Genomic DNA, 24,905 nt, shown 5'->3' with positions numbered 1-24,905 from the left:
GTTTATCTTTTTGGCAAAGATAATTTTGGAGAAAATTTTTTATATACAAGAGGATGTACACTAAATTTCTTTTTTACTCTTGTCTCTTTCCCCTGGTTTCTTTCCTTAGAGGTCAGTCATTGTTAAATTTTTTATGTGTCCTTCTGGGATAATCCAAGTATACATTGTGTGTGTGTGTACAGTTTTAAAACACATAACATAGTGTGCTGTGCCAGTATTCTGTACTGTACTTTTTTCATTTAACAGTATATTTGTTGATCATTTCATATAGCTCATATATGTAAGACTGACTCTTCTGATTGCTCATTTAAACTCCAAACAGTGGAGGTACAAACTATGAGGTATTTAAATTCTTATTTAAGAATTTCTTTACTGGTGAACATTTAGATAGCTTCCAGTCTTCTGACATAGTTAAAAATGTTGTAGTGACTATCCTACATACATTGATAATTTGGTACATATTATCAAATTGCCTCCAGAATTAGGTGAAATAGTTTACATTCCTAACAGCAGTTTAGCAAAAGCCTATTTCCCCATATCCTCAGCAACAAATGTTTTATGAATTTTTTTGTCAATTTAACGTTGATGAAAAATAGTATTCTATTATAGTTTTAATTTGTATTTTTCTAGTTGTGAGTGAATTTTTATATTTTTTAAAATGCTGTATGTCAGTTGTATTTCTTTTCCTGTGAACAGCATAACATGCTTAAGTCCTTGGTTCACTTTTCAGTTGCTTTTTTCCTTATTGAATCATATAAACTCTTTGTATATTAAGGAAATTGACCCGTTGTTATGTGTCATCCAAGTATTTTTTACCAAGTTATTATTTATCTTTTTAATTTTATGTTACATGATTATTCTGTAATTGTGCATACTAAGTGAATTTGATTCCTGAATTATTTTTTTCTGTATAGGATTTCTTAATATTTGGAATCTAAGGACTGGAAAGTATCCAATTCATCGCTTTGAGCATGATGCAAGAATACAAGCTCTAGCCCTCAGCCAGGAAGACGCAACAATTGCCACCGCTTCTGCTTTTGATGTTGTAATGTTATGCCCCAACGAGGAGGGAAATTTGCAAATAGCTGCAGAATTTGAAGTTCAGAAACTGGTGAGCTTTTAGTCTGATTGTTTTGTTTTTCATTCTTAGAATCTCTGGGTCTGATATAAACAGAAATGATATTGACAGCACCCATCCACGCAGGGCTTCCTGTGGCTCTTTGTCCATAAATCTCACAAGAGCTTTGTGAAGTAGGTAGTTTTGTTTCCTCCATTTACCAAGAAGTCAGTAGAGACTTAGAGTGGTGAATTGACTCTTGCCCTAGATAAGAAGTGGTAATTTCCACCCCAGGACTGACACTGGGGCTGCAGTTTCTCATTGCTGGCATCCTCAGCCTCCTTCGCATTAACAGGAGGTTCACCCTGGGAATCTGAGACCAGGATCTGGCCTGATACATGAGTGAAAATGAGTGCAGTGGTGCATCCCAGACCATGTGGAAAAGAAGGTTTCCCTCCTACACTTTTTCCATCTGAAGGTTTTCTCACTTGGCATCAGGAGTAATTCTTGAATGAGCATAGATTTAGTCATTGTTGATCAGGTAGGCGTGTTCCTCAACACCATGTGTGAAACTGAGCTCACCTTAGTAGTTCATCACATGGAGCCTGATTTTGAGTTCAGCTGTGCCCGAGCCTCTACATTTGTATGGTGGGAGACGATGTGATGGTAAGAAGGAAGAGCTGAAACCTGTTTATGTTGAATTTGGGTTTAGTTTCAAGCGAACTTGGTTTTGGCACCTGTAGGAGAGTGAACAGAAAAGCCAACACTGAATAATAATTGATGGCCTGAGCTGGCACAAACCCTGTTCCTTTCCCTTTTCCTCCCAGTGGGAGTCTTGTTAGACGTGAACAACTAAAAGCCACGGTGTCACCACTTGACCTCCGTAAGCTGCTTGTCCCGTTAACCACAATCCTGTCTGGTTTGGGGGCAGCATTCCCCAAAATGCCTGGTGCTGGATTCTCCTCTTGGGGTTTTATTAGAGAAATGCAAAAGTACCATATTTTTGTTTCTTCTCAAAACCACATAGTGCTTGTTATTTGGCCTCTGCCTAAAGAACTCTGTAGATTAACAATGATTATATGAACTCAGACAATTACTTAAGATGTGAGTCCCTCCAGAAAGTGCAAATCCAGCCTTGGCACTCAGGTGGCATGCTGGCACCAACCAGAAGCTTTGTGAAGTTGTGTCCAGTTCCCAGCAAATGGCACAGTCACAGTCAGTCTAAGCTCTTGATCTGTCAGAAATCCAACATGAAGGTGAAATTTAACAGCTAGACTGAGGATGTTGATTTTAGGAAAGCAAGAAGCGACGTTTATGGGGGACAGAGGACTCAAGCAGCCACTGCTGGAGGCATGTGTCATAACACTGTTTATTGTTTCTCATCCTGGATGAGGGCCATCCCTAGAAAAGGCACCTCTGGGCCGGTGGCTGGGCCATCTTTGTCTTCCTCAGATAGGCTCCCTGAGTCACAGTGGCAGTGTTCCTGGGTCTGTAATGCCAGCCTGGAACAGCTGTCCTTTGTGATGGGCACTGGGCTGGGGATGTGGGCCACCACTCACACCGTCGGTCCTAAGGATTAGCAGAGTCACCCAGATGTTTACTCTCAAGTGCTTCTGGACAGGTCTCAGGATTCAGGCCTTTGAACTCGCTTGGCTTCTTGTCAGTGGATTTTCATAATTACAGAGGTGGCTCACCTTCTGCTTTTGTCCTCTCAGAATTTATTCAGGGAGGTGAAAACCCGATGTAAATGGCCCTGGGGCAAGCATGCCCCTTATGAATCTAGAAAAGCAAATTATTCTTAAAGGGAGCCCCTCCGGTGCATGCCGATCAGAGAAAGCGGCGGCGGTCGTGCAGCCGGCAGGACTGTGTGCCGTCCGCACGCTCCCTGTGGCCTTCCTGCCCGGGATGAGGTTGAAACTGGGAGAAAGCAGGTAACTCAGACACTGTCAGCAACACATTTATGGTATTTGCCAAAACGTGAAAAATACAATTTTGGCTAATTTGGAACTGAGTGAATTTTGTCATTTATTCAGTTTCTTATGAAGAAATAAAAACTAACTCTGGTTTTTGAATAGTTATTGTAGCCTCATGGTTCAGAATTTAAAAGACACAATACAGTTTACAGTGAGAATCTCCCTTCTGCTCTGTCCCACAGCTCATTTCTCTCCCTGAAGGCGGCCACTGTTAGATTTACGCACGTGCAAGCCAAGTGTGCACAGGCTTCCTCTGCCACTTTTACACACCTTGGCACACTGTAAAGTCCTCTTAACCTTGCTTCCTTGCTTTCCCCCCCAAGTTTATCTCAGAAGTGATCCGTTTGTAAGAGTTTATAAAGAATGTCTTTGTGCTTTTTTCTATGACCGCATGGTACTCTAGTACATCAGTATACTGTAAGTTGTTTAATTAGTCCCTTAGTAAGGCATGTTCTGGGTTTTCTGGTTCTTGGCTGTGACCAAATAGGGCTGCAGCAAATAACCTTGAACACAGTTGTTTCACATAAATGTGAGTTTATGTTTAAATAAATTCCTGGATCGTCAAATGTGCTGCATCGGAGCACACGCACATTGGCTTGCGTTAAATGTTCCAGGATTTCCCTCCATAGAGGTTGGGCCAGACTACATCCCACCAATCATAAGTGGGATCCACAGATATGGTTGTCTGCCACTCCACTTCCAGCCCAATGTCTTTATAGACTAGTTGATCTTTACTGACACAAGTGAAAATGATATCTTGGTGAATTTTCACCTTGCATTTCTCTTATTAGGAGTATGCTGTGTTTCTTTTATCATTTCATTTGTGTAGGAACTGTGTTTCACTTCCTGTGAACCGGCCCTTGACCTGTCTTTTTCTGTTGGGTTGCTGATCTTCTCATTGACATGCAGGAGGAATTGTGTATTTTTGACCAAGTCAGGACGAATTGTAGGTGAAACCTAAAGGACTAAACAACCCTTATCCTTTAATAGGTTGACTACCTTGAAATAGTTCCAGACACTGAAAGGTACCCTGTGGCAGTGGCCACCGCTGGAGATCTGGTATACCTGCTAAAAGCTGAAGACTCTGCCAGAACCCTCCATTACGTCTACGGGCAGCCGGTCACGTGTCTGGACGTCTCCGCCAACCAGGCTGCTTTTGGTGTGAAGAGTCTGGGATGGGTGTACGAAGGAAACAAGGTACAAAAATAGCAAGATGTACGACTTAACAAAAAAACATGAATTTTATTTTTTAAGAGGCAATTTGAAAATTAAATCTGTCTGATATATTTTTAAAAGATGTGTTCAGGCAGTGTATATATATATATATATATATATATATATATCAGCCTGGTTAAAAAAGATTTCAAGTAGCTCGAAATGATATAAAGTGGTAAGTAATTGCCTTTCTCTTCCCTTCCCCCAGTCCTACTCCATAGAAGAAACTATCAACAATTTTTAGATGTCCATATAGAAAATTTTAATGCACAGATGGGTACATTTATACACTAAAAGAGCGTATCTTTGAAATGAGGTCATAGTGTGATACTGTTCCGTGCCCAAGGTTTTATTCAGTAGTGTACCCTGGAGAGCATTCCGTGTCAGCTCCCTCTCCCTAGGATTCCAGCACTGCCTACAACAGTCTGCTTCACCAGTGTCCTCATCGGTGGGCACTGAGGTTGCTTTCTCTCTCTGTGGACTGTTACAGACAATGCTCCGGTGCACACTGCAACTTGTAAATCTCCGGGATAAATTCCTAGCATTTATGCCGCTTGGTCAGAAGGTTGCTGGACGTTGCCAAAGTGCCTTCTGATGAGGTTGCCTCAGAATTTACATCCTTTTCTGCAGTGTGTAAAGTGCCTCTTGATGCTCTTTGAGCCAGAAACAAGGAGACAGGTTTTTAATTGAAATTCTTTGCATGATGACTCGATTTTAGCACTACTTAGTATTTTATTATCCTGACTGTAGGCCAAGTACTTAGTCTTAAAACTGACTTACAGAACTCTCTCTTCCAGTGGGATCAGTGGGGAGAGTTATGGATAAAGGTTTGTGTTGTTTTGATTTTCCTCCAATTTGCTGGCTCTTGACCCTGCTGGCAGTGGTATAATCCCTGGGAAGGAACTTCCCCGAGCCAGCAGCTCCTCTGACATTGTCCTTTTCCTGTGGAAAGAGCCCTTTCCATGTAGCAGTGTTCTGAACCGGGAGAGAGCTAGACTGGATGCGGGCCGTCTGTGTTCCGGTTCCAGCCCTGCCACCTGCTCCACTGTGACCTAAACGGGTGGCTTAACTTGCATTGTGCCTCAGTTTCCTCATTTGTAGAAAGGAGTCCATCACAGTACTGACCTCATAGAATTCTAGGATTAAAGAAACACGTGTGTAAAGCTTTACCCTTAGTGCCTGGCGTCAGAGAATTAACAGTCTCCGAGTGCTTCCTGTTCTTTGTCGCACTCATAGTCTGAGCCGAGCCTCTGGTTGTGGTTTGTACATTTTGTCTCTCCTGTGTAGTCTCCTGGAAGGTCACATCTCACTTCTCTAGGCGTTCACTGGTTTTGTGACTTGGATTCCTATTATATGTTCTTCAACCAGGAAGACAGATAAAGTGGTTGAAAATACATGAGACTCATTGTAATCTCACTGTAAGAAGGGATTCCTTTGTGCTCAAGCTGGCCTGCTTTGCTGGAGCCTGTTCAGTGTATCTTAGCTGGAAAGTCTGTGATGATATAATTCCTGTGTTTTGTCTTCCTGTAAAGTGGGTGAAGAGGGACAGCAGTTGGTTTCCTAAGGCAGTTCCCTTTGTCAGCCTTTGAAAATACTCTTTTCCCATCCCTGGCAAGCTCATTTGTTGAAAGAAGAGAGACTATTTGCTTCTTAATTTTTCATCCATCATGCTTTCAGGTTTCGATTATCTCACTTATTTCTCAAGTTCTCAGTGTAGTGAGGTGATACCTGAATTAATACTAGCCTGGTTTAAATCTTTCATAGTTTTAATAAATATTTCAGCTGACAGGTCCTATTTCTCTTTGACTTATCTGAGTGGATCTCTTTCTATAGAGATACGGTCGTATTCAGATGTATTTGAGAAACAGATGTATTTGAGAAACCAGTTAAAGGGATGTGTGTGTGCTCAGTTGCTCAGTCTTGTCCAACTCTTTGTGACCCCATGGACCATAGCCTGCCAGACTTCTCTGCCCATGGAATTTTCCAGGCAAGGATATTGGAGTGGGTTGCCATATCCTCCTTTGGGGGATCTTCCCAACCCAGGGATTGAACCTTTGTCTCCTGCATTGGCAGGCAGATTCTTTACCACTGTGCCATCTGGGAACCCAAGCCCCTAGTTAAAGAAATAGCTCAGCACAAAATTAGACTTGGAGCATCCTTTAGATATTGGTCTAAGTAGGCACTTTTTTGGATGGCTCTCAAATTTTCCAACCCAATTAAAAAGCATTATGAGAATTAGCTGATTTGTATGTTAATTTGATAAAAATTCATTTTTAAAAGTTCCTGTTCCCTCTAATAACTTGTTGTTCACTTACCAAGATGTCGTCTGGTTCTTTGTGACCCCATGGACTGCAGCACACCAGGCTTCCCTGTCCCTCACTCTTTCCTGGAGCTTACTCAAACTCCCGTCCATTGAGTCAGTGATGCCATCCAACCATCTCATCCTTGGCCATCCCCTTCTCCTCTTGCCCTCAGTTTTTCCCAGCATCAGGGTCTTTTCCAATGAGTCGGCTTTTCTCATCAGGTGCCCAAAGTATTGGAGCTTCAGCTTCAGCATCAGCCCTTCCAATGAATATTCAGGGTTGATTTCTTTTAGGATTGACTGCTTTGACCTCCTTGCAGTCCAAGGAACTCTCAAGAGTCTTCTGCAGCACCACAGTTCGAAAGCATCAATTCTTCGGTGCTCAGCCTTATCTATGATCCAACTCTCACATTCATTCGTGACTCCTGGAAAAACCATAGCTTTGACTAGATGGACCTTTGTCGGCAAAGTGATGTCTCTCCTTTTTAGTATGCTGTCTAGGTTGGTCATAGCTTTTCTTCTGAGGAGCAAGTGTCTTTTAATTTCATGGCTGCAGTCACCATCCGCAGTGATTTTGGAGCCAAGAAAATAACGTCTGTCACTTGTTAGTGGGTGTTTTTCATTGGTGTTTTAAGAGTGGAGGTAAATTTGCTACAACAACGTGTTTAAGCACCTCTCTGAAATCTGGCAGTGGCATTTAGTTATCCAGAGGTTTTGTGAGTACACCAGCAAACTTTCATACCCTTGGGTGGGTGGGTGGGTTGTTAGCAGCGCTGGTGAGGACTCTGCATTAAGATGTTTCTCCAACATGAACGCCACCCACTCAAACGTGAGGAAAGCCAAGCCTTTGCTGTGAAACTTTGCTTATTTTTGCAGAGGCGGAACTTTCCATCTGATTATGGTTAATGGGTCTTCTGCTTCCTCAGAAAAATCAGCATTGCCGTGTGAACTAAGCCATGTCACAGTGGCTCTGAGGTTTCAGGAGCATCCTGCCATTGCACGATGCACTGTTGTAATTCTCAAAGTCTTCTGTGTGGCCTCCTAGTCACCTTGCTTGTGAGTTCCACACTTTGGTCCTGTTGGTCTCTGGCCTGGCAGCACATGAACAGCACTTTTTATCAGGTTAGTGTGAGACTGTTAGCAGTAGAGCGAGCCTGCAGCTGCGTCCACGTGGGGATTTTTGTCTGCCTCTGGCCATATGTCTAGGATTCAGATGAAGGCGTTATGGGAACACAGAGTTCAGTGTATCTTCATTTGTACCAGATACAAAACTGGGGGTCAGCTAGAGCCCACTATTGATTGACTGTGATAAATGCAGATGTGAAGTCCAAATGTTGATGTCGATTTTTTGGCGGGAACTGAAGTTTCCCTGACCTGTAGGAGTATTCCAGTAGTGTTATTTTTGTTTACTTGGAGAATATCCTTGTACCATCTGATGATCACATTAGCATTCTTTAGGTACCACAGCTGTCTGAGCATAGTAATAATGGTTCAGACTCATCCATTCACATGCCTACTAGCCAACCTGTCACGTATTCATCACAGAGAGTTACAGGACACCAGTCATGTTTCAGCATTGGAAAATTAAAACAGCCTTGTGCACAGGTCTCAGTAGTCTGGTACTTAGGTTACTAAGCTAGCAAGCATAGTTTTATACAGAAATGAAGCCAAGTGACTTAGGAGAAACTGATGTATTTAATCTAAGGAAACACATGTGATTACAGCTGGCTCAGCCATGTCCAGCTCTGGTAGGAAAGACCAGAGAAAACGTTAGTGGTCAGCTACATCTTGGTTTGCCTGTGGCATAGGGATCCTCAGATTTCTGGATTTCAGAGGCCAAAATTAGAGGCTATGCCTGGGTTTACCACCTTTTTCTTTGGCCAGGTAAAGTCATGGAAAAATGGCTATTATCTGTTTTCATTCTTTCTTAAAAGAGCAGATCTTTAAACACCCTTGAAAAAAAGAGTGTTTTTTAACTCGGTAATGCATTTACCTGATTGAGAAATCAAAAGATGCGGAAGGGAGGGTGTACAGTGGGATGACTCCTTCCGCTCCTTTCGGCCTGCCGCCCAGGTTCTCTTCCTGGAGCTGAGACAGTGCTGTCGGTGTCTTGTACGTCCCTGCAGAGCCATTTTATGCGTGTGTAAGCAGATTATTCATACGTGTCCTCCGTCCCTCTTTCTAAAAATATAAATGGTAAAACACACTATTTTTGTCCTGCATCTTGCATTTTCTTGCAACAAAATGTCTTGGAGATCATTTCATCGTTTCTTGTAACATAATAAAGAACTTCCTGGTAGTTCGTGTGTGTGTGTGTGTGTGTGTGTGTGTGTGTGTGTGTGTGTGTGTGTGTGAGTGATTTAATGATACTGCACTCTATAGTTGTCCCTTAGGGGCTGCCTTGCCCCTGTTGATGGGTGTTAGCTGCTCCCAGTCCTCTGCTGTTATAAACAACACGTGATCCGTGTGAACGTGTTTATAGGATTAGTTCCTCAAAGTAAAGACTTGCTGGGTCAGAAGGGTCTGAGCCTTCAGCATTTGGTAACTGTTGCCCTCTGTAGAAGGTGTTCCTTGGAAAGTGGTGGTCCCATTCTCCTCGCTGTTCCTTAGCATCTTTCCTTTCAACAGACTTTGCAAAAAGGTCACAAACAAAATGAAGCCAGAGGGAATAAACAGGGCTCTGTCTGGTCCAGACCCTCATTTAAATTATTTTGTGGCATTCTGCTTTGATGATGAGTGACCTCATCTAGAATCACAGGCTTCACGCGGGATCAGTGCAGTGGGCTCGACAGCCCTGTCAGACCACCATTAGGGCGGAAAGAACTGTGACACACACTGCTGTGTGCCCTTGCTCTGCTTGTTGGCTGTCACATGAGAGGAGCCCATGGTTACTTAAGACCGTAGACTCACCTGCCTCTGTGCTGTCAAATGAGGAGGGCTGGACATGGGACTTTTCGGTTTCTGTCCAGCACCCGCGTTCCTTGAGTCTTCAGGCGGTTAGGTGGTTTAAACTTTTCCCTTCACCTGTGGAGTCGTGTTGAGCTGATCCGTCCTAGGGGGCTGCTGGGGAGCTGAGGGCTTCTGAAATGGGTCGAGGAATCCCTTGCTGTCCGGATACTTCTCTAGCACAGTGGTTCTCAGACTTTTTGGCACCAGGGACTGGTTTTGTGGAAGACACTTTTTCTATGGACTGGGGTGGGAGGGTTGGTTTCGGGATGATTCACATGCATTACATTTACTGTGCACTTTATTTCTATTATTGTTACATCAGCTCCAGCTCAAGTCATCAGTCATCAGATCCGGTAGGCTGGGGCCCCCTACTCTAATGAGAGGGCTTCCCAGGTGACTCAGTGGTAAGAATCCACCTGCCAATGCAGGAGATGCGGGTTCCATCCCTAGGTCGGGAAGATCCCCTGGAGGAGGGCATGGCAACCCACTCCAGTATTCTTGCCTGGAGAAAGGCCATGCTTATTGCTGGCGAGAATGATTGGGCAGGAACTTGTTTGGTACTTTTTCATCAGTTCCTGTGTCTTGCTGGACAAGGGAGATGTGTGGTGAGCTGCTTGAAGGTCCTTTTACTTTTAGATGAAAACAGACTAAGTTTTGACATTGCATTCTTTGGTTGTCACTTCAGTGGCATAAATGATCTTAAAGGTATCCATTGGTAGGTGGCATATGATTGTAAAAGAAAACAAATGTAATAGCATTTCCTCTGGCCTCATCTCTTCTTCATGTTGCAGCCCTCTGTGCCCAAACAGCCTCTTAAAATTTGTTTTTATGTCTCATATTTCCTGAACCTGTCAAAAACACTTTCATCCATGAAAATGTTTTTATGACGCCATATCATCTTTATTAATTCTTTTGCTACCTGAATTAAATTTTACTTGCTGAGGTGGAGGGTTAGGAGATAGAATTGCCTCATTTAAGAGCATTATGCTGACTCTGAGTCTCACGCCTCATCAAAGAAGAGACCCACTTACAGCTCTTCGCGTTATTCTTTGTATTTGGACATATTTCCTAATTTAGTCCTAATGCGCTTGGCATTCAGCAGCAGGTTGTAGTAAGCAGCATGTGACATGCATCCTAATCAGGGGACATGAGTGAAGTAATCCAGGAGGCTGGGTGTGTTTGACAAGGACCCTGGCTTGGCGCTGCCTCCTCAGCTTACATCACACTGGAAAACAATTGCTAACGTCTCTTAAGATAATCATTCCCCATACACAGACGTGAAAAGACTCTGGACTGGTTATTGCCCACATCACAGGTTGAAATACCTGTCTGGGAGAGCCTTTGGTATCCGTTGCAGTGCTCATGGATCCTGGCTCCATTTTCCATACCTACACTAGCATGTGAAATCTGTCATCCTTTTTGTTCAAGGTTCCATTCCAGAAGAGAACTGAAAACAGTATTTTACCAGCAGGATGACTAATTTGAAATTTAAAGTTCACAAAGTAAATAAATGTCTCATTTCCCCTTTACTTTCTCCTTAAACCTTTAATATTTTTCATATTTATTTACTTTCTGCTTGGAGAAGTTTAAGAAAACAGCACTCAGAGACCCATTTTCTGGATTTTTAGTGATGTTGCCAAAAGTCCCACTTCTGTTGCTCAAGATGCTGTCATTAACCACTGCTCACTGAACACATACTACATGCTGGATTTCTGATTGTGCTGGAAACAGTGATGTCTCAAAACATGACATCTGCCTCGGGGCTCACCATCTTGTGGGCTTTAACAGCAGCGTGGCAGATGCAGAGATGGTCTTCTCCATGTTGAGATGGACATGAGGTCATAGGGAGACCTTCACAGTGTATTTGCTGGATTCCAGAGTAATTATAGAAAATTGCATAGATGAAGACATAGATGAGGATTGAACATTCATATGCATTTTGTACATGTTTTAATATCAAAATATATCAGTAATCGGCATAATTGTTAGTATATTGTTAAAAATGAATAGTTTTCACATCTTTGTGAAAACCTTGAAATGCCTCTGTAGAGCCCCAGGGCTTCTCAAGAACCATCTCTGAGTTAGAGACCTTTGGGGACCCGACCACCTCTCGGATTCTCTACACCCGTAGTGGGTAATTCTGCAAAACCTGTTTTTGGAAAGCTGCCACTTGTAGAAGCTGAGAATGCTTTAGGATCTCTAGCGGTCCGGAACCACTCCAGGGAGAGTGTGAGGAAGTTACTAAAAGTGAATATAGGGAAAAGTATTTTCAGCTAAGTCAGGCAGTGGTATAACCACTGGGGACGGAGCAAGGGTTTTAGAGTCATATAAGCCTTAGGCAAGTTGCTTAAGTGCCTCAGGCTTCCCATTTGGAAACGGGAGAATACCTGGGGAGAGCAGTAGTGTGCTTATGGCTGGTGCTCAGTACCTGTTCAGACTCCTCCTCCGCCTCCCCACCCCCACCAGCTTTGGGTCAGAGTTCATCAGGAAAGCCCAGGCGAGGGGACCAGTGCAGAGGCATCAGGCCTGGAGGAGGGTTTCCGGGCGCTGGGGTGGTCCAGGTGGGCTGGAATACCGGTGGGGTGGGCGGGTGTGGGAGCGATACTGAAGCCACGTCTGCAGTCCCAGCAGTCCGTGTGCATCACAGGGTTCATTTTCCCAAGAGCTGTTCTGAGAGAAGGCGTGTAGAGTAGGGAGGGCCAGGGGAGCTTGGCCTCTGGCAGGACGAACGCGGGAAGTTAGTGCGTGTGCTGAGTCACCTTGTGAACCATCACTTTGAGACGTGGAGCCTTGTCCAAGAGGACTGGCACTGTGTCTTAAGTGTCTTCTGTCTTCACTCACGCTGGCATCGTTTTGTTTATCTGTGACATTCTTACCATTTTCTGTTTCTAAAAAAACATTGATCTGTATTCTCGAATCACTGAGTACGTTTACAAGATCATTACGGTGACATATGTGATGATCATTTCCTTTTTTCTCATTTGTCTTTTGAATTAAGAGTTGAACTGTGATGATCATTTCCTTTTTTCTCCTTTGTCTTTTGAAATAAAACTTAGAGTTTTATTTAGGGCCTAATTTTTCTAATGGCTTTCTTGATTATTTACATGGAGTCCTGGTTTATCATCCCACAGCCATGGGAGAGAGTGAACTTGGAGTTATCTTGCATTTATGTCAACTTCTCAGTACATGTGGCTTTCGTTTCTTCCTGACCGATGAGGAGCAACAAGGTTTGTTAGGGTTAGAAATCAGCTTGTTTTTCCAATTAATGAAGATCAAGGGGGCCTGTCAGAAATGTTTGCCTTTGCCCACAACAGGAACAGTGACATTGTACAATAGGCCGCAGACTTTCCATGTACATACGTCCAGACAGTTGAGACAAATGGTGTTGGTTTGGTCAAGGGCAGGAGAAGAGGGCACACAGAAAACGGCCTGAATTTCAGAATATTTAAGAGGTTTTACTGTTTTCAGGTTCACATGGCAGCTTAAACTAGACTCAGAAAAATATTACAAAGTGGAGGGCTTTTGCTTTTTATTCAGTACATAGATGAATATGATTTATTAATATGCCCAGCACTTCAGTCTACAAGGCACTGTGTTAGAGAGTGGGTTTATAATTAACCTATCAATTATTGAGTTGCAGATGCATTCTTCTAATGGACACAAAGTTGCTCTCCCAGTGTGTTACTAATTTACAGGGTAAATCTGGTTCTGTAGATGGACAAAGGAAACCCCAGCTGAGTCTACATGTAAGCGGTCACATTCCAGATGAAGGGCCTTGGTAGGTTCTCAGTGAGGCCCGGCATCTCTGCCACGTGCAGGAAGCAGCTCTGCCGTTACCTGGTTCCAGCCTCGGCTCACCTCCCCGCTGCAGATGCGGAACTGATGGCTTGGATGGGGACCGGATTCGATGCACGGGTTTCTTTGGCTCCTAGCCTCTAGCCTCGGACCCTCTGGCCCAGGCTCCACCTCTTTCCCTGGCGGCTTCTCTGCACTGTTTCCTTAGGGTGTGAACTCTTATCTCCTGTTCACAAGTTGTAAAATATATGTTGAAAGTGACGTGAGAATACTTCTGCCCTAGCCCCCCTGCCTCACCCACCTCTGCCCTTTCCTGGCTTTTGGGCTCTTGTACCACCTGTCAGTGCCCCTCCTCGTGGTCCATTTGGTTTTGTCAGAGCAGTGGCTGCATGCTGAGGAGTGTAGACGAGGCCCTGGTGCCCACCTTCTGCCTGGCCTTGGTTCCTGTTCTCCACACCTCCAAAGGGAGCCCCTTGCTCCAGCCAGGCATGTGCAGTACAGAGGATGCTGTTTCTTCCCCTCCTGTCTGCTCATGTCCTCTCAGGGAGTCCACCCAGTGTCCCCTTTGAGAAGCAGCCTTACTCGCGGTGCTGGCTCTCAGTGAGCGCCTCCCCTTCCCGACCCTTAGGTGCACAGGCCCCGCGTCGCACACTGCCGTGTTGTCACTGCCCAGCCCAGTGCTGTCTTAACCAGACGGCCGCCAGCTGGGAGGCGGGGAGTGAGGATTCAGAGCTGAGCACCACTGCTTTAAGGTCGGAAAGTCTTTTTGGCTTGAGAAGCAGGGTTGGTGCAGGGCAGGGGTTCTCAAACACCAGCGAATCGCAGAAAAATACAGATCTTGGGCCTCCACCCCTCAGGCTTCTGACTCAATGAGTCCGGGGGTGGGGGGAGTGCCTGAGGCTCTGCCCTGTGCTGCTGATGCTGCTAGTCTGGGGGTCGCATTTTGAGCACCCTGAGGTGGAGGTTTAGGATGATGGGCTTAGAGGTCTTCCCACCTGGCCGTGAATTCTAGTTTCAGAACTTCACTGTGTAAGTGACTTGACCTCTCTACACCTCCGCTTCCTATTATAAAGTGAGTAAAATCGTGGTACCCCCCTTATGGAATTGTGGGGATCAGGTGGTGTGAGTGACTGCACTGTCCCTTATTGGGACATAGAGGACACTGTAACTATCAGCCATTATTCATGACTATTTTTGCAGGAAAAGGAAAAAGCTTGTCATATGGTGCCATATGGTCAGGCAAACACTGACCTGGAAATGAGACGAGTTGGGCTCTGCCTCGTGCATCCTGGGCTGCTGTTACCTGTGTCATTTGGGGCAAGTTACTAATATTTAAGCTACTTTAAGGCTCAATTTCTTTATGCACAAAATGTGTACGGTGATGTTAGTCTTCCTTTACTGGTTGTGAGAACCAAATGGAGTGATATTCTGACAGGATTTGTGTGAAAAGACTATCATGATGATTGTTAACAGCTAATATTCGTCTTTACGTACAAGACCCTGCTGAGCACGTTTGTGCTGACACCAACATGGACCATACGGTGTCGTTGAAAGGTTGTTAGATCTTAAGGGTGTGAAGGGAGCTGGGGCGGACTATGCGCCCTCCATCAAAGGCCCCAGAAGTTGACTGTGGTTTTTCATGCTCCTCTGTCAGCTGACTGTATCCACCTTCTGCCAGTCTACCTGCTTGTAAGCCTTTGTTCAGCCTCAACTTGGGGCCAAACGAGGAGTTGCCAGGCCAGTCGAAAATTGATGCCCAAGCCACAGACTGTGCCGACCTTCATATACAGTGTGAATCTACAGGTTCACAGTGTTGTTACACCACTGTCGTCTCACTTGCACTCTTCCCAGTTAAAAAGTAATGTCCCAGTTGTCTTGAATTTTGAAGCCTTCATTTTGTAGTCTGCAGCCTAGGTTTTCCTCCCTCTACAAGCACAGATTTAATGATAACCTTCTTTCTCACAGGGCTGTGATTAGTTACATGTGAAGTGCTCTGAAACTGGGCATGCACACTCTTCATTATGATGAGGCCTGTTGGGTGCGTGAAAGGACGTGAGGATTTTCAGTTTTGAGTTACATGCTTGCATAACAGTTACAGTCTCCTCACTGCACTGAATACTCTGACAGTGAACATCTCCTGTTCATTCCAGGTTCCCCAGTGACCCGTTGTTTTGCTAGTCATAGCTCTTCACCTTCTAGCACAAGGACGCAGACTGTCTACACAGATCCCTGAAGCAGAGCAGAGAGCCGTTCTCAGCTCCGTCCCAGAGTACACCTGCCTTCCTCTATTATTTCCAGCATCTGTGGATGTAGGGGGATGGGGAGAGATTGGACCACAGGCTGGCCTGCGTTGTCACCCGAGCATGCTCTTGCTCTCTGGGTTCTTTTCAGGCTTAGGTCACAATAGGTGTCGGCTTGGCCTCGCTCTGGCCCTTTGTAGACATCTGCCCACATCACAAAGCCCCACGTTTGGCACGGTCTGTGGCGATTGGCAGTGCCTTCCCAGGCAGAGTCCAGTCCTGGAACAGCGGGGGTTGCAGGTGCATTGGCGCGTGGTGGTGGGGCGCGCACGCGGGCCTTGCCTACCCAGCGCCTGGCGCCGCTCAGCAGCACCGTCCCATCCCTGAGATATCTTGGCCTCGTGGGCTTGTCACTCCAATTAAAACTTAAACATGAAAACAGCCTGGGCTACTGCTCCCTTTGTGCGCCGTTTGAGGGTGGACTGTGCCAGAAGCATGTCATGGAGATTGTCGCGGGGCTGCTGCGGCCGAGGGATCTGTGCTCGTGTCAGGGGTCCATTTCTTCAGCTCGGCAGCTTGTGCTCGCCGCTGCTGAAAGCGCCTGAAAGGCAAGCTTTTGTCTGCCAGCAGAGTCACCTTTGGGGTGGTGGTGAAAGTCATTTTCCACATGTTCACAGATACGCCGCCTTACCAGGCCTCGCGTGCTGACTTATCTCTGGCAGGGACTTACAAAATAGTCTCTCTGGCTGATTGTCAAAAATTACATCATATCGGAGTAAACTGCTTTTAAATCAGACATCCATTATTCATGTATATTAACTGCTTTTTTATTTTTTTATTGGCTGTTTTGCGTATGATTTACTCTTTTCTCACCGGCTTGCCCTCCTAGCCCAATTGTCTGTCTTTCTCATCGTTTTTTTTTTTTTAAATCTTAGCTCATCTGTGGATTTATAGAGGCGATTCACTTAGCTTAGTATGTGAACATCGATAAGCAGACCCTGCATTTTTTGTAGTAAAATTTTTGACCCCGTTTCTATGGGTCATATTATGTCAGGTCAGGAGATCAACCTGGGTTGTTCACATGAGTAAATTCTGCCCCAAAGGTGAGAGGTCTTTTTCTTTTGTATCTTTTTTTTTAAGTGAGCATCACTAGTCTTGTACTTTAAGATCTGTATTGAATGAAACTGTGCCTCCCACTTAGATGAAACTGTACTCCCACTTACAAACCAGCTAAATATTTTGCTGTTGGTGGAAAGCAGTTTGGTTTAATGTGTTCATTTGTATTTGTGGCGCATATCTTTAATGTAAGGCCAGTGTATCGTTTGCCTATAATCAACACATGCAGAAATGTGCAGCAGTTCCGCACTCTTTCATCAAAGGTACACCACGTCCATCCTGTGTGCCAGACACAACCGTACAGGTATCCAAGACACAGACCACATTTCTGGAGGCCTCCACGCACCTGGCATCTTTGTGCTCCTGGTACATTGCCCTGATGCATGGCACTTGACTGTTTGGAATAATAAGGACTAGATGGAGTTCGTTCTGTTTATTTAACCCCGAATCAGAATTGCGGTGGTGTACAGTCAACACTCATGGACTTCATGCACATTTACCTTATTCTTTGCTCACTGCGCCTCCTGGCATTTTAGACCTTTTCTTCTGAAATGATTTTACACCTTTCAAAAGTACATTTTTCATTGAAGATCTTGTGACCACAAGTGCTGTCTCTGTTTTTATCCCAAAGCATTTTTATTTCATACTTTTTCTTGAAAGGTGGTTTCACCAGTCCTTTGTCATTCCAGGATGGATAGGTGTTTTCTCTCAGACCTTTGAAGAGATGATTAATTTGTCTATGGCCATACTACCCTAAACACGCCTGATCTCGTCTGAAGAGGTGATTAGTTTTGACTTCCACTGATGTTAACTGAGAGGTTAATTTTCAGTCCCACTTAGGACTCTCTCTCTTCTTTTGGCTGCTTTTTCCTTGTCTTTAATTTTCTGTGGTTTCTCTCTACTGTTTCTAGGTGTGGATTTAGTTTTGTTCTCCCTGTTAGGGATTTTCTGGCACTTCTTTGCTTTCAGTTGCAGAAAGTTCTCAGCCATTGACTTGTTGAAATTTGCCCTCCCTCATTCTCTCTATTCTGTCTTGAACTCAGGTTAGATGTGTGTTAGACGAAACTACTTTACCTTCTCTGCCCTCCCCCACCCACTCATCTTTTCCATCTCTGTATCTATCTGTTGCATCCTGAATAATTTCTTCATCTGTCTTCTAGTTCACAAATTCTCTCTTGAACTCTTAATTACTTGTTTAACTCATCCAATGATTTTTTTTTTTAATTTCTAGAAAGTTGTTTTGCTTTTCAAAGCTACTTAATCAAACTTGCCGCTTTGACCCCTCACTCTCTTTTATTTCTGTAAACATTTCCAGCATGCATATTTTTCTTCATCTGATAAACATCTGATGTCCTTGGAAGCCTGATTCTTCAGGTTTATGTCTCTCACTTATAAAGAGTTGTTTCTGTCTTTGGAAAAAAAAATTTTTTCCTTTCCTGTTCTTTTTTTTTTAATTGAAGTACAGTTGATTTGACACTTGTCTTAATAGACATTTCAGGATGTGCTTTTGCCACGTACGTGTGTGTGTGCCCAGTTGCGTCTGAGTCTTTACAACCCCATGGACTATAGTTCGCCAAGCTCCTCGGTTTTGTATTTTCTATGCAAGAATACTGGAGGGGGTTGCCATTTCCTTCTCTAGGAAAAATAATTTTTTTTGTTTTTAAGAATTGTGAACTCATACTTGGCTGATCTCAAGTTGTAGATCTCCTGCTGGACCTGGGTTGAGAGGGTCTTCCTCCTGTCAGTATTCTGCCAGCTACCAGGAACCATGTTACCGACATGAAGATACTTTAATTACTAGCCCTGGAGTCTTTTGGCCCTGCAGGTCATATGACTTCAAACCCCCAGCCTGTGTGAGGGTTGCAGGCCCAAGGGCAACCAGTTTCCATCCTGAGCTGAACCTGCAGGAGGCTCTGTTTACCAGTGGATAGAGTTTTGCTCCTGGCTCACTTTTTGCCAAGTGTACTTCACTCTCCAAGGGCCCCAGATTCAGGCAGACTCCACAGTGCTGGCTCCACCTGGCTCTGGCTGGAGACTGTGCCCGTTTCCCGTGTTTTCCAGGCTCCTGACCCCAGCAGACGTTCCCCAGAGCAGCCCTTGACCTGAGTGCTGCCTCCCCTTCTGCTTATTGTGCTGTCTCTGTCTCTGGCTCCTTGGAATTTCTCAGATTTTGTAGTTAAACAGGACATTTGAAGAATGTTTAATAGATTGAATCTTAACCAGCCATCCTCAGTGTTTGAAAGAGGATGGTTTTCCAGACAGTCTGTGTGCCGTGTTGTCAGAGGTGGAACCTGGGGCCTGGGTACAGCGTGGGAGTTCTAGAATCTGGATATTGTGGAGAGAGAGCTATGGAACCTTCTGTTTTGAGCACAATGAAGTGGTTCCTTTGTGCAAGCTGGCAACAAGATTAGACGTGCAGGGATGGGGGAATATGTTAGGCCAAACAAGGCCTATCTGAGTATTTATTGTGTGCCAGACCATGGTAGAGCTTCCCAGGTGGCTCAGTGATAAAGAATCCACCTGCCAATGCAGAAGATACGGGTTCGATCCCTGAGTTGGGAAGATCCCCTGGAGGAGGAGATGGTAACCCACTGCAGTATTTTTGCCTGGAGAATCCCCATGGACAGAGGCCCTGGTGGGTTGCAATACATAGGGTCGCAAAGAGTTGGACACAGCTGAGCGACTGAGCAGACACGCAGACGGTGCTAAGCCCTGGGTTTGCCTGATAATCATGTAGTTCATGTGCTGGCACTTACAGAGTACCGGGCGCTTGCTGGGTCCTTCGTCAGTGCTGCAGGAATAAATGATAGGGTTGTTGCCCCAAGGAGCCTTCGTCTAGGACAGTGTTAACAGCGTGTGGCCTGGCACTTCGAAACAGAGCCTCGGCTGCTCTGTAAAGTCAGTCTCCTCAGTGACCCTCTTGCCCTCCAGCGTTTGAGAACCATGGGTCTGGGGAAAAGTCGGAGGAAGCAAATGCACGGTTCTAAATGGCACCTTGGGAACACTGGATGGGGTGGGCTGCATAGATGGTAGATACCTTCAGCACTGATAGGAGGGCTAAACTCTGCTAAGGGCTCAAAGAGAATACAAGATAAGCTTGATTGGGATGGAAGAGAAGAGAGAATGAGGCTCTACTTTCTAGAGTTTGGCTTCTTAATCATGACTTTCCCTCAGAAGAGTATATATGGTAGTGACGGAGGAGAGTCGTTAGAGATCAGAAAAGAAAGTAGGTAGACTGTCATCTCCACGAATGGCAATCAGGTCTTCTCCCTGTGACTTTTGTCTTTCACTTTGCTGCAGTCCAGCACAGCATCTCCTCACCCTTCCTCTCTGTCGCTTCTCCTTTTTAAGATGGTGGCAGACAAACTTATCTTTATTTCACACTTTTTAAAAAGCTATAGTCTTGTAAAGAAGCCTTCTGACCACTCCTCACCTCTTTGGAAAGGCAGACAAGCCCTATATGAGTATTTCTTGTGTACAAGACTGTGGTAGGGCTTCCCAGGTGGCTCAAGTGGTAAAGAATCCACCACTTGAGAAGCTCCCCTGGAGGAGGAAATGGCAACCCATTCCAGTACTCTTGCCTGGGAAATCCCATGGACTGAGGAGCCTGGTGGGCTACATACAGTCCATGGGGTTGCAAAAAGTTGAGCACAACTGAACAGGGTCTGGGGGAGGTGAGCCTGCTGCTTAGGGTGACATTGGTAGTGGTGTCATGCCTTTGACAGATGACGTGGAGTAGTTTGAGGAAGACTCACTGTTTTTGGTAAACTTAAAGTACAAATGGAGTTCCTTTCTTCAGTCATTAGCGCGTGACCACAAGTTTGGGACTGCAAGGCTCTGTAATCTCTTCAGAACTGTTTCTGTACACAAATGGTTCCTGTTTCATAATAAGGGGAATAGCAGTCCCAGATTTCAGAAATGTTTGCAGCTAAACCCAGGTCTTACTGAGTGTAGTTGACCTGCCTTGAGCTCACTCCACTGCAGGGACAGAGCCATTTCTCATCCCTTTCCTTCAGGGTCTGGTTGGAAAGCCAGTGCTAGATACACTAGCTGGTCTGGGTTACACCTGGGAGGAGCAGGGTTTGCCTGCACCAGGGTGTTGCCTGAGGTTTCCCCATGTTGGGCCTGTGGCTGCCACCTCCATCCTGACTGTACTGCTGCCCCTCCTGTGACATCACCACCTTCTAGGACACGGTGGAAAGGTGGGTCTCCTCAGAGAGGTGAGTCCCACAAACAGAGGAGTGGGACAGCTGGTGGCCGCACGCAGCTGGTGAAGAGGTGGGTTGTTTCAGCTGGCAGCCCGCCAAGGCTCCTGCACATCGCCCACCCTCGGTGTTCATTCCAGTGCCTGCTGCACGAGGAAGAGTCATCAACATTTGTTGACTGACTGCAGAAAGAATTACAAATTAAGGGTAATTGTTATTTACTTTGTCTAAAAAAATTAGAAACAACTCAGATATCCACCAATATGGAATTATATATCCATGACAAATTCTGTGCAACCTTTAAAAAGGAAAAGATAAACTTATTAATAGGTACTGATAAAGATCTCTCTTTAGTAGGAAAAACAAGTCACAGAACAATAATCCCATTGAAGAAAAAAACAATTTGATACACATAGAGAGTGAGAGAAAGGGAGCAACAGACAAGACAGACGTGGGTATAGAAAAAGTCTAGCAGCGCCCAGTCAGCGAGACAGGCTCCGAATCCACAGATTCAACCAATCCCAGGTTGAAAATATTTAAAAAGATATTCTAGAAAGTTCCAAATGGCAAAACTTGAATTTGCTGAGCACCAGCAGCTATATACCCAGCATTTTCATTGTGTTAGTTGTGTAAGTAATACACAGATGAGAAAATGTAAGTTACATGCAGACACTACACCATTTTATCTAAGTGTGGGCACATTTGGTATCCGGGAGTCTCAACCCCCATGGATACCGAGGGACAGCTGTATATACTGAACTGTTAAAGTGGCTCTTTTTGAGAGATGGATATGCAGAAGGTTACAAGTTTTTGTTACATGATTTTGTTGTGTTAGAACTTGTTATATATTATGTTTGCAATCAGAAATTTTTTTTTTTGAAATTTCAGAGAAATTAAGTAATTGACAGAAATGAAAGTTAGGATTTTAAGAGTAGGGTTTGTAGAAATACTTTAAGATCTCTAAGATGGAAAAAAGGAAAGTCGCTCAGTCGTGTCCGACTCTTTGCGACCCCATGGACTGTAGCCTACCAGGCTCCTCTGTCCATGGGATTTTCCAGGCAATACTACTGGAGTGGATTGCCAAAAGCAAAGTGCTTTTTAAACAATGCTTGCTGCCCCGAGGTGCCCTCTCCATCTACCTGGAAACCAGAGAGAAAAGAGTAAACCCCACAGTGTCCAGAGACCCCACACTGCCTCTCCTGCACTTTTCTTTGTAAAATAGACAACAGGTTCAGTTCTTCTGGACAATTCTTAAAGAAACATCCAACTCCTACAAAAATTTGCTCTGTAGTCACTATTTAAGCCCTTTTATGATATACTCTTGGTACTTCAAAGAAAAAAAATCCCCAGCAACATCTATTGATTTGGCGGTCACATTAGTGCAGAACATTTTCTCCCAAGATTTTAGCTACGGGTCATTTTTTCCCTCTTTCCAGCATATCCATACACCTCTGAGAGCGAGTCAAGTGGCCAGGGGTTGAGACTCACCCAACTAGGGCAATAAAGAGAAAAATTAGTCTAATGCATGGCTTTAACAAGAGGGAGAGTGTGAGCATGAATAATTAATCTCACTAGTCTGTGGCAATCAGATAAAATGAAGTCCCATTTGCTCAACCTTATTAAAAGAGAGAGAGCACGGGAGGGAGAGGGAGATGGTAAAGGTCGTTGAGGGACTCGTAACGTGGGAAGAACCGCCTCTGAGATGGGTAATGTGTTTTCTAATCTCTGTGGTCTTTAACTAAACGTAATGGTCAAGGTACTCTTCTGGTAGTTCTGATTTGTTGAATTATTAAACACTTTAGAAAACCCTTGACTCCTGACTACTAACTTAGACATCTTTATGATGAATTTTTGGAGAGGGATTAGATCCCACTGTTTCATTCAGAAACGACCTGTCCTCTTGCAAAAAAAAAAAACTTCCAGAAAAAGTAAAGACATAGGGATAGACTCAGTATCAGATTTTAATTCTTCTATTTACTGAGGACATTTCTTCCTGCTGTCGATGTTGAAGTATTTTAAAAACAAGAGATTGAGTCCAAGTCCTATTGAAAACTCTACAGTGATATGTAAGTGTGGAATGTTACTTTAAAGTAGACCAGGAGATTGCTGGTGTTTTTTTTCCCCTCCCTCTAGGAACTAATTTTTATGCGGTTTTTAGGATATTCACCGTAGATAGCAGATTTGATTTATTTCTAGGTCCACATAATCCTATTTTGGATATTTTATAGTTGAAGTTTTCTCAGAAACTTTATTTTCAACTGCATGAAATAAAAATAAAATTTAGCGTGTTCTCTATAGTCTTTGTGGATTAAGAAGGCATTTTACATTTTGAAATTGCCCTCTCTCCTTTCAGATACTATGAGCAATAGTTTCTTAGGAATTTCCAAAGATTCAGTTCTTATAAATGTATGTTGACAGTGAGATCGATGGTTTTCAAGGTGGGGTCAGTTTATTAACCTCTCAATTCTGAAATATGAATCTGTATACTGATAATTGGTAAGTGTATAGGTTAACCAAAAAATAGCATATCATTTTCATGTGTGTGGTGAGAGGAGACTCTCTATAAAATATTACATTAAAACTGTTGAGTTCAGTGATGAATTTTAACCCCATGATAAACAGAATACAATGTATGCTCATATGTGTGTGTATGTGTGTGTAAATGAAGAGGCTTTTGAACTGTGAATTCTGGGGCAAGTACTGTGTCTTCAGTACTTAATAACAGTTACTGACCCATAGTGAGCACTTAATGTTAAATGAATTACTTTTTAATAAGAGACTTAAATAATCTTCAGAAAGGTTCCTTATGAATCATCCTCCCTGGCCCCCTTTTTTGCTGGAGAGAAGGTGTGCATGCATGCTCAGTCACTTCGGTTGTATCCGACTCTTTGCAACCCTGTGGACTATAGCCCACAAGGCTCCTCTGTCCGTGGGATGCTCCGGGGAAGAATCCTGGAGTGGGTTGCCATGTCCTCCTCCAGAGGGTTTTCCCGACCCAGGAATCGAACCCAGGTCTCCTGCATTACAGGCAGATTCTTTATCCACTGAGCCACCCTGGGAAGCCCGGGAGAAGAGGCAGTGTTCAAATATAATGAATACATTGTCTGGAGACCAAGAATACTTTCTTAGCTGCCTCCATACCTTATGGAACAGAGCTTCCTATTAATTATCAAGTGGATGTGACTGAAGAGAGCAGTGTTGGGGAGTATCAGTTGTATCTCAAAAGAAAATTTTTTTTAATGTTTCAAATAGGACTTTGTGTTTTAGTTTGTCATTTAAAGGAGTCATCTAGTGGTTAACTCTGCAAGCTTCGTCTTCCTTAATACTTCTGCTGTTCGTTCTTTTACCTGTTGTGGTGTAAATACAGAGGGGGAAAAAGAGATAACCCATGCCGGCTTCTTGTTAGCCTCCCCTATTATGTAATCAGAAGCAGTGAGCCTTAGTTGGTTTCCATGCTTCTTTTTCTGTGTTAGGAAATTGGGATGCCTAATTTCCCCACTTGGCATTTTTTGTGTGTCCTTTGAGTTTGTTTGCACCTTGGCCTGGAATTCTTTGGAGTTTCTTTTCTTCTGCATTTCCTTTTGTTCTGGCAGGGACGTCCTCTACTGCCATTACCTGGAAGGGGTCAGGAAATGAGGCGACAGAGCCTCTTCTCTGTGGGAGCGAGTGATGTGACCGAGCCCTGGGCGATGCTGGGTGGAAGGTGTCTGTGCGGGCCTGCTCCCCTAATGCACACCTGTGTGTTCCTCCTCCTCCCCAGATCCTGGTGTACAGCCTGGAAGCGGAACGCTGCGTCTCGAAGCTGGGCAACGCACTGGGCGACTTCTCCTGCGTCAACCTCCGGGACAGCCCTCCCAGCCTCATGGTCAGCGGCAACATGGACCGCAGGTAGGTCTCCACACAGTTGCATATCTGGCTGCCACAGGCAGCTTCTCGGGAGATTGGGCCACTCAGCCCCACTGAACTCGCTTGATTTCCTGCAGAGCTCACCCTCCTCACTTCTCACTCACAGCTCTGCCCACCTGAGTTCAGCCCTGACCCCACAAATACTGC

The 24,905-nt window shown here is 44.5% G+C and overlaps 1 protein-coding gene across 3 annotated transcripts in view; it reads left to right on the top strand.

Annotated features, from left to right (window-relative positions):
* The window catches only part of FBXW8 (F-box and WD repeat domain containing 8), a 114,312-nt gene that overhangs the window by 71,718 nt on the left and 17,689 nt on the right, over positions 1-24,905 (top strand). For all 3 annotated transcript variants that reach the window (XR_003029943.2, NM_001205475.2, XM_024977500.2), the window contains 3 exons: positions 915-1,111; positions 4,021-4,227; positions 24,613-24,740. Coding sequence is in view for 2 of the 3 variants with exons in the window: in NM_001205475.2 (NP_001192404.1) it covers positions 915-1,111; positions 4,021-4,227; positions 24,613-24,740 (532 nt within the window). In the remaining variant the exon portion in view is untranslated. The remainder of the gene's footprint in view (positions 1-914; positions 1,112-4,020; positions 4,228-24,612; positions 24,741-24,905) is intronic.

Source organism: Bos taurus, chromosome 17 (genome assembly GCF_002263795.3).
Source record: "Bos taurus isolate L1 Dominette 01449 registration number 42190680 breed Hereford chromosome 17, ARS-UCD2.0, whole genome shotgun sequence".
NCBI lineage: Eukaryota > Metazoa > Chordata > Mammalia > Artiodactyla > Bovidae > Bos > Bos taurus.
The sequence above is the reverse complement of the archived record's forward strand: the minus strand, read 5'-3'. Positions and strand labels throughout refer to the sequence as shown.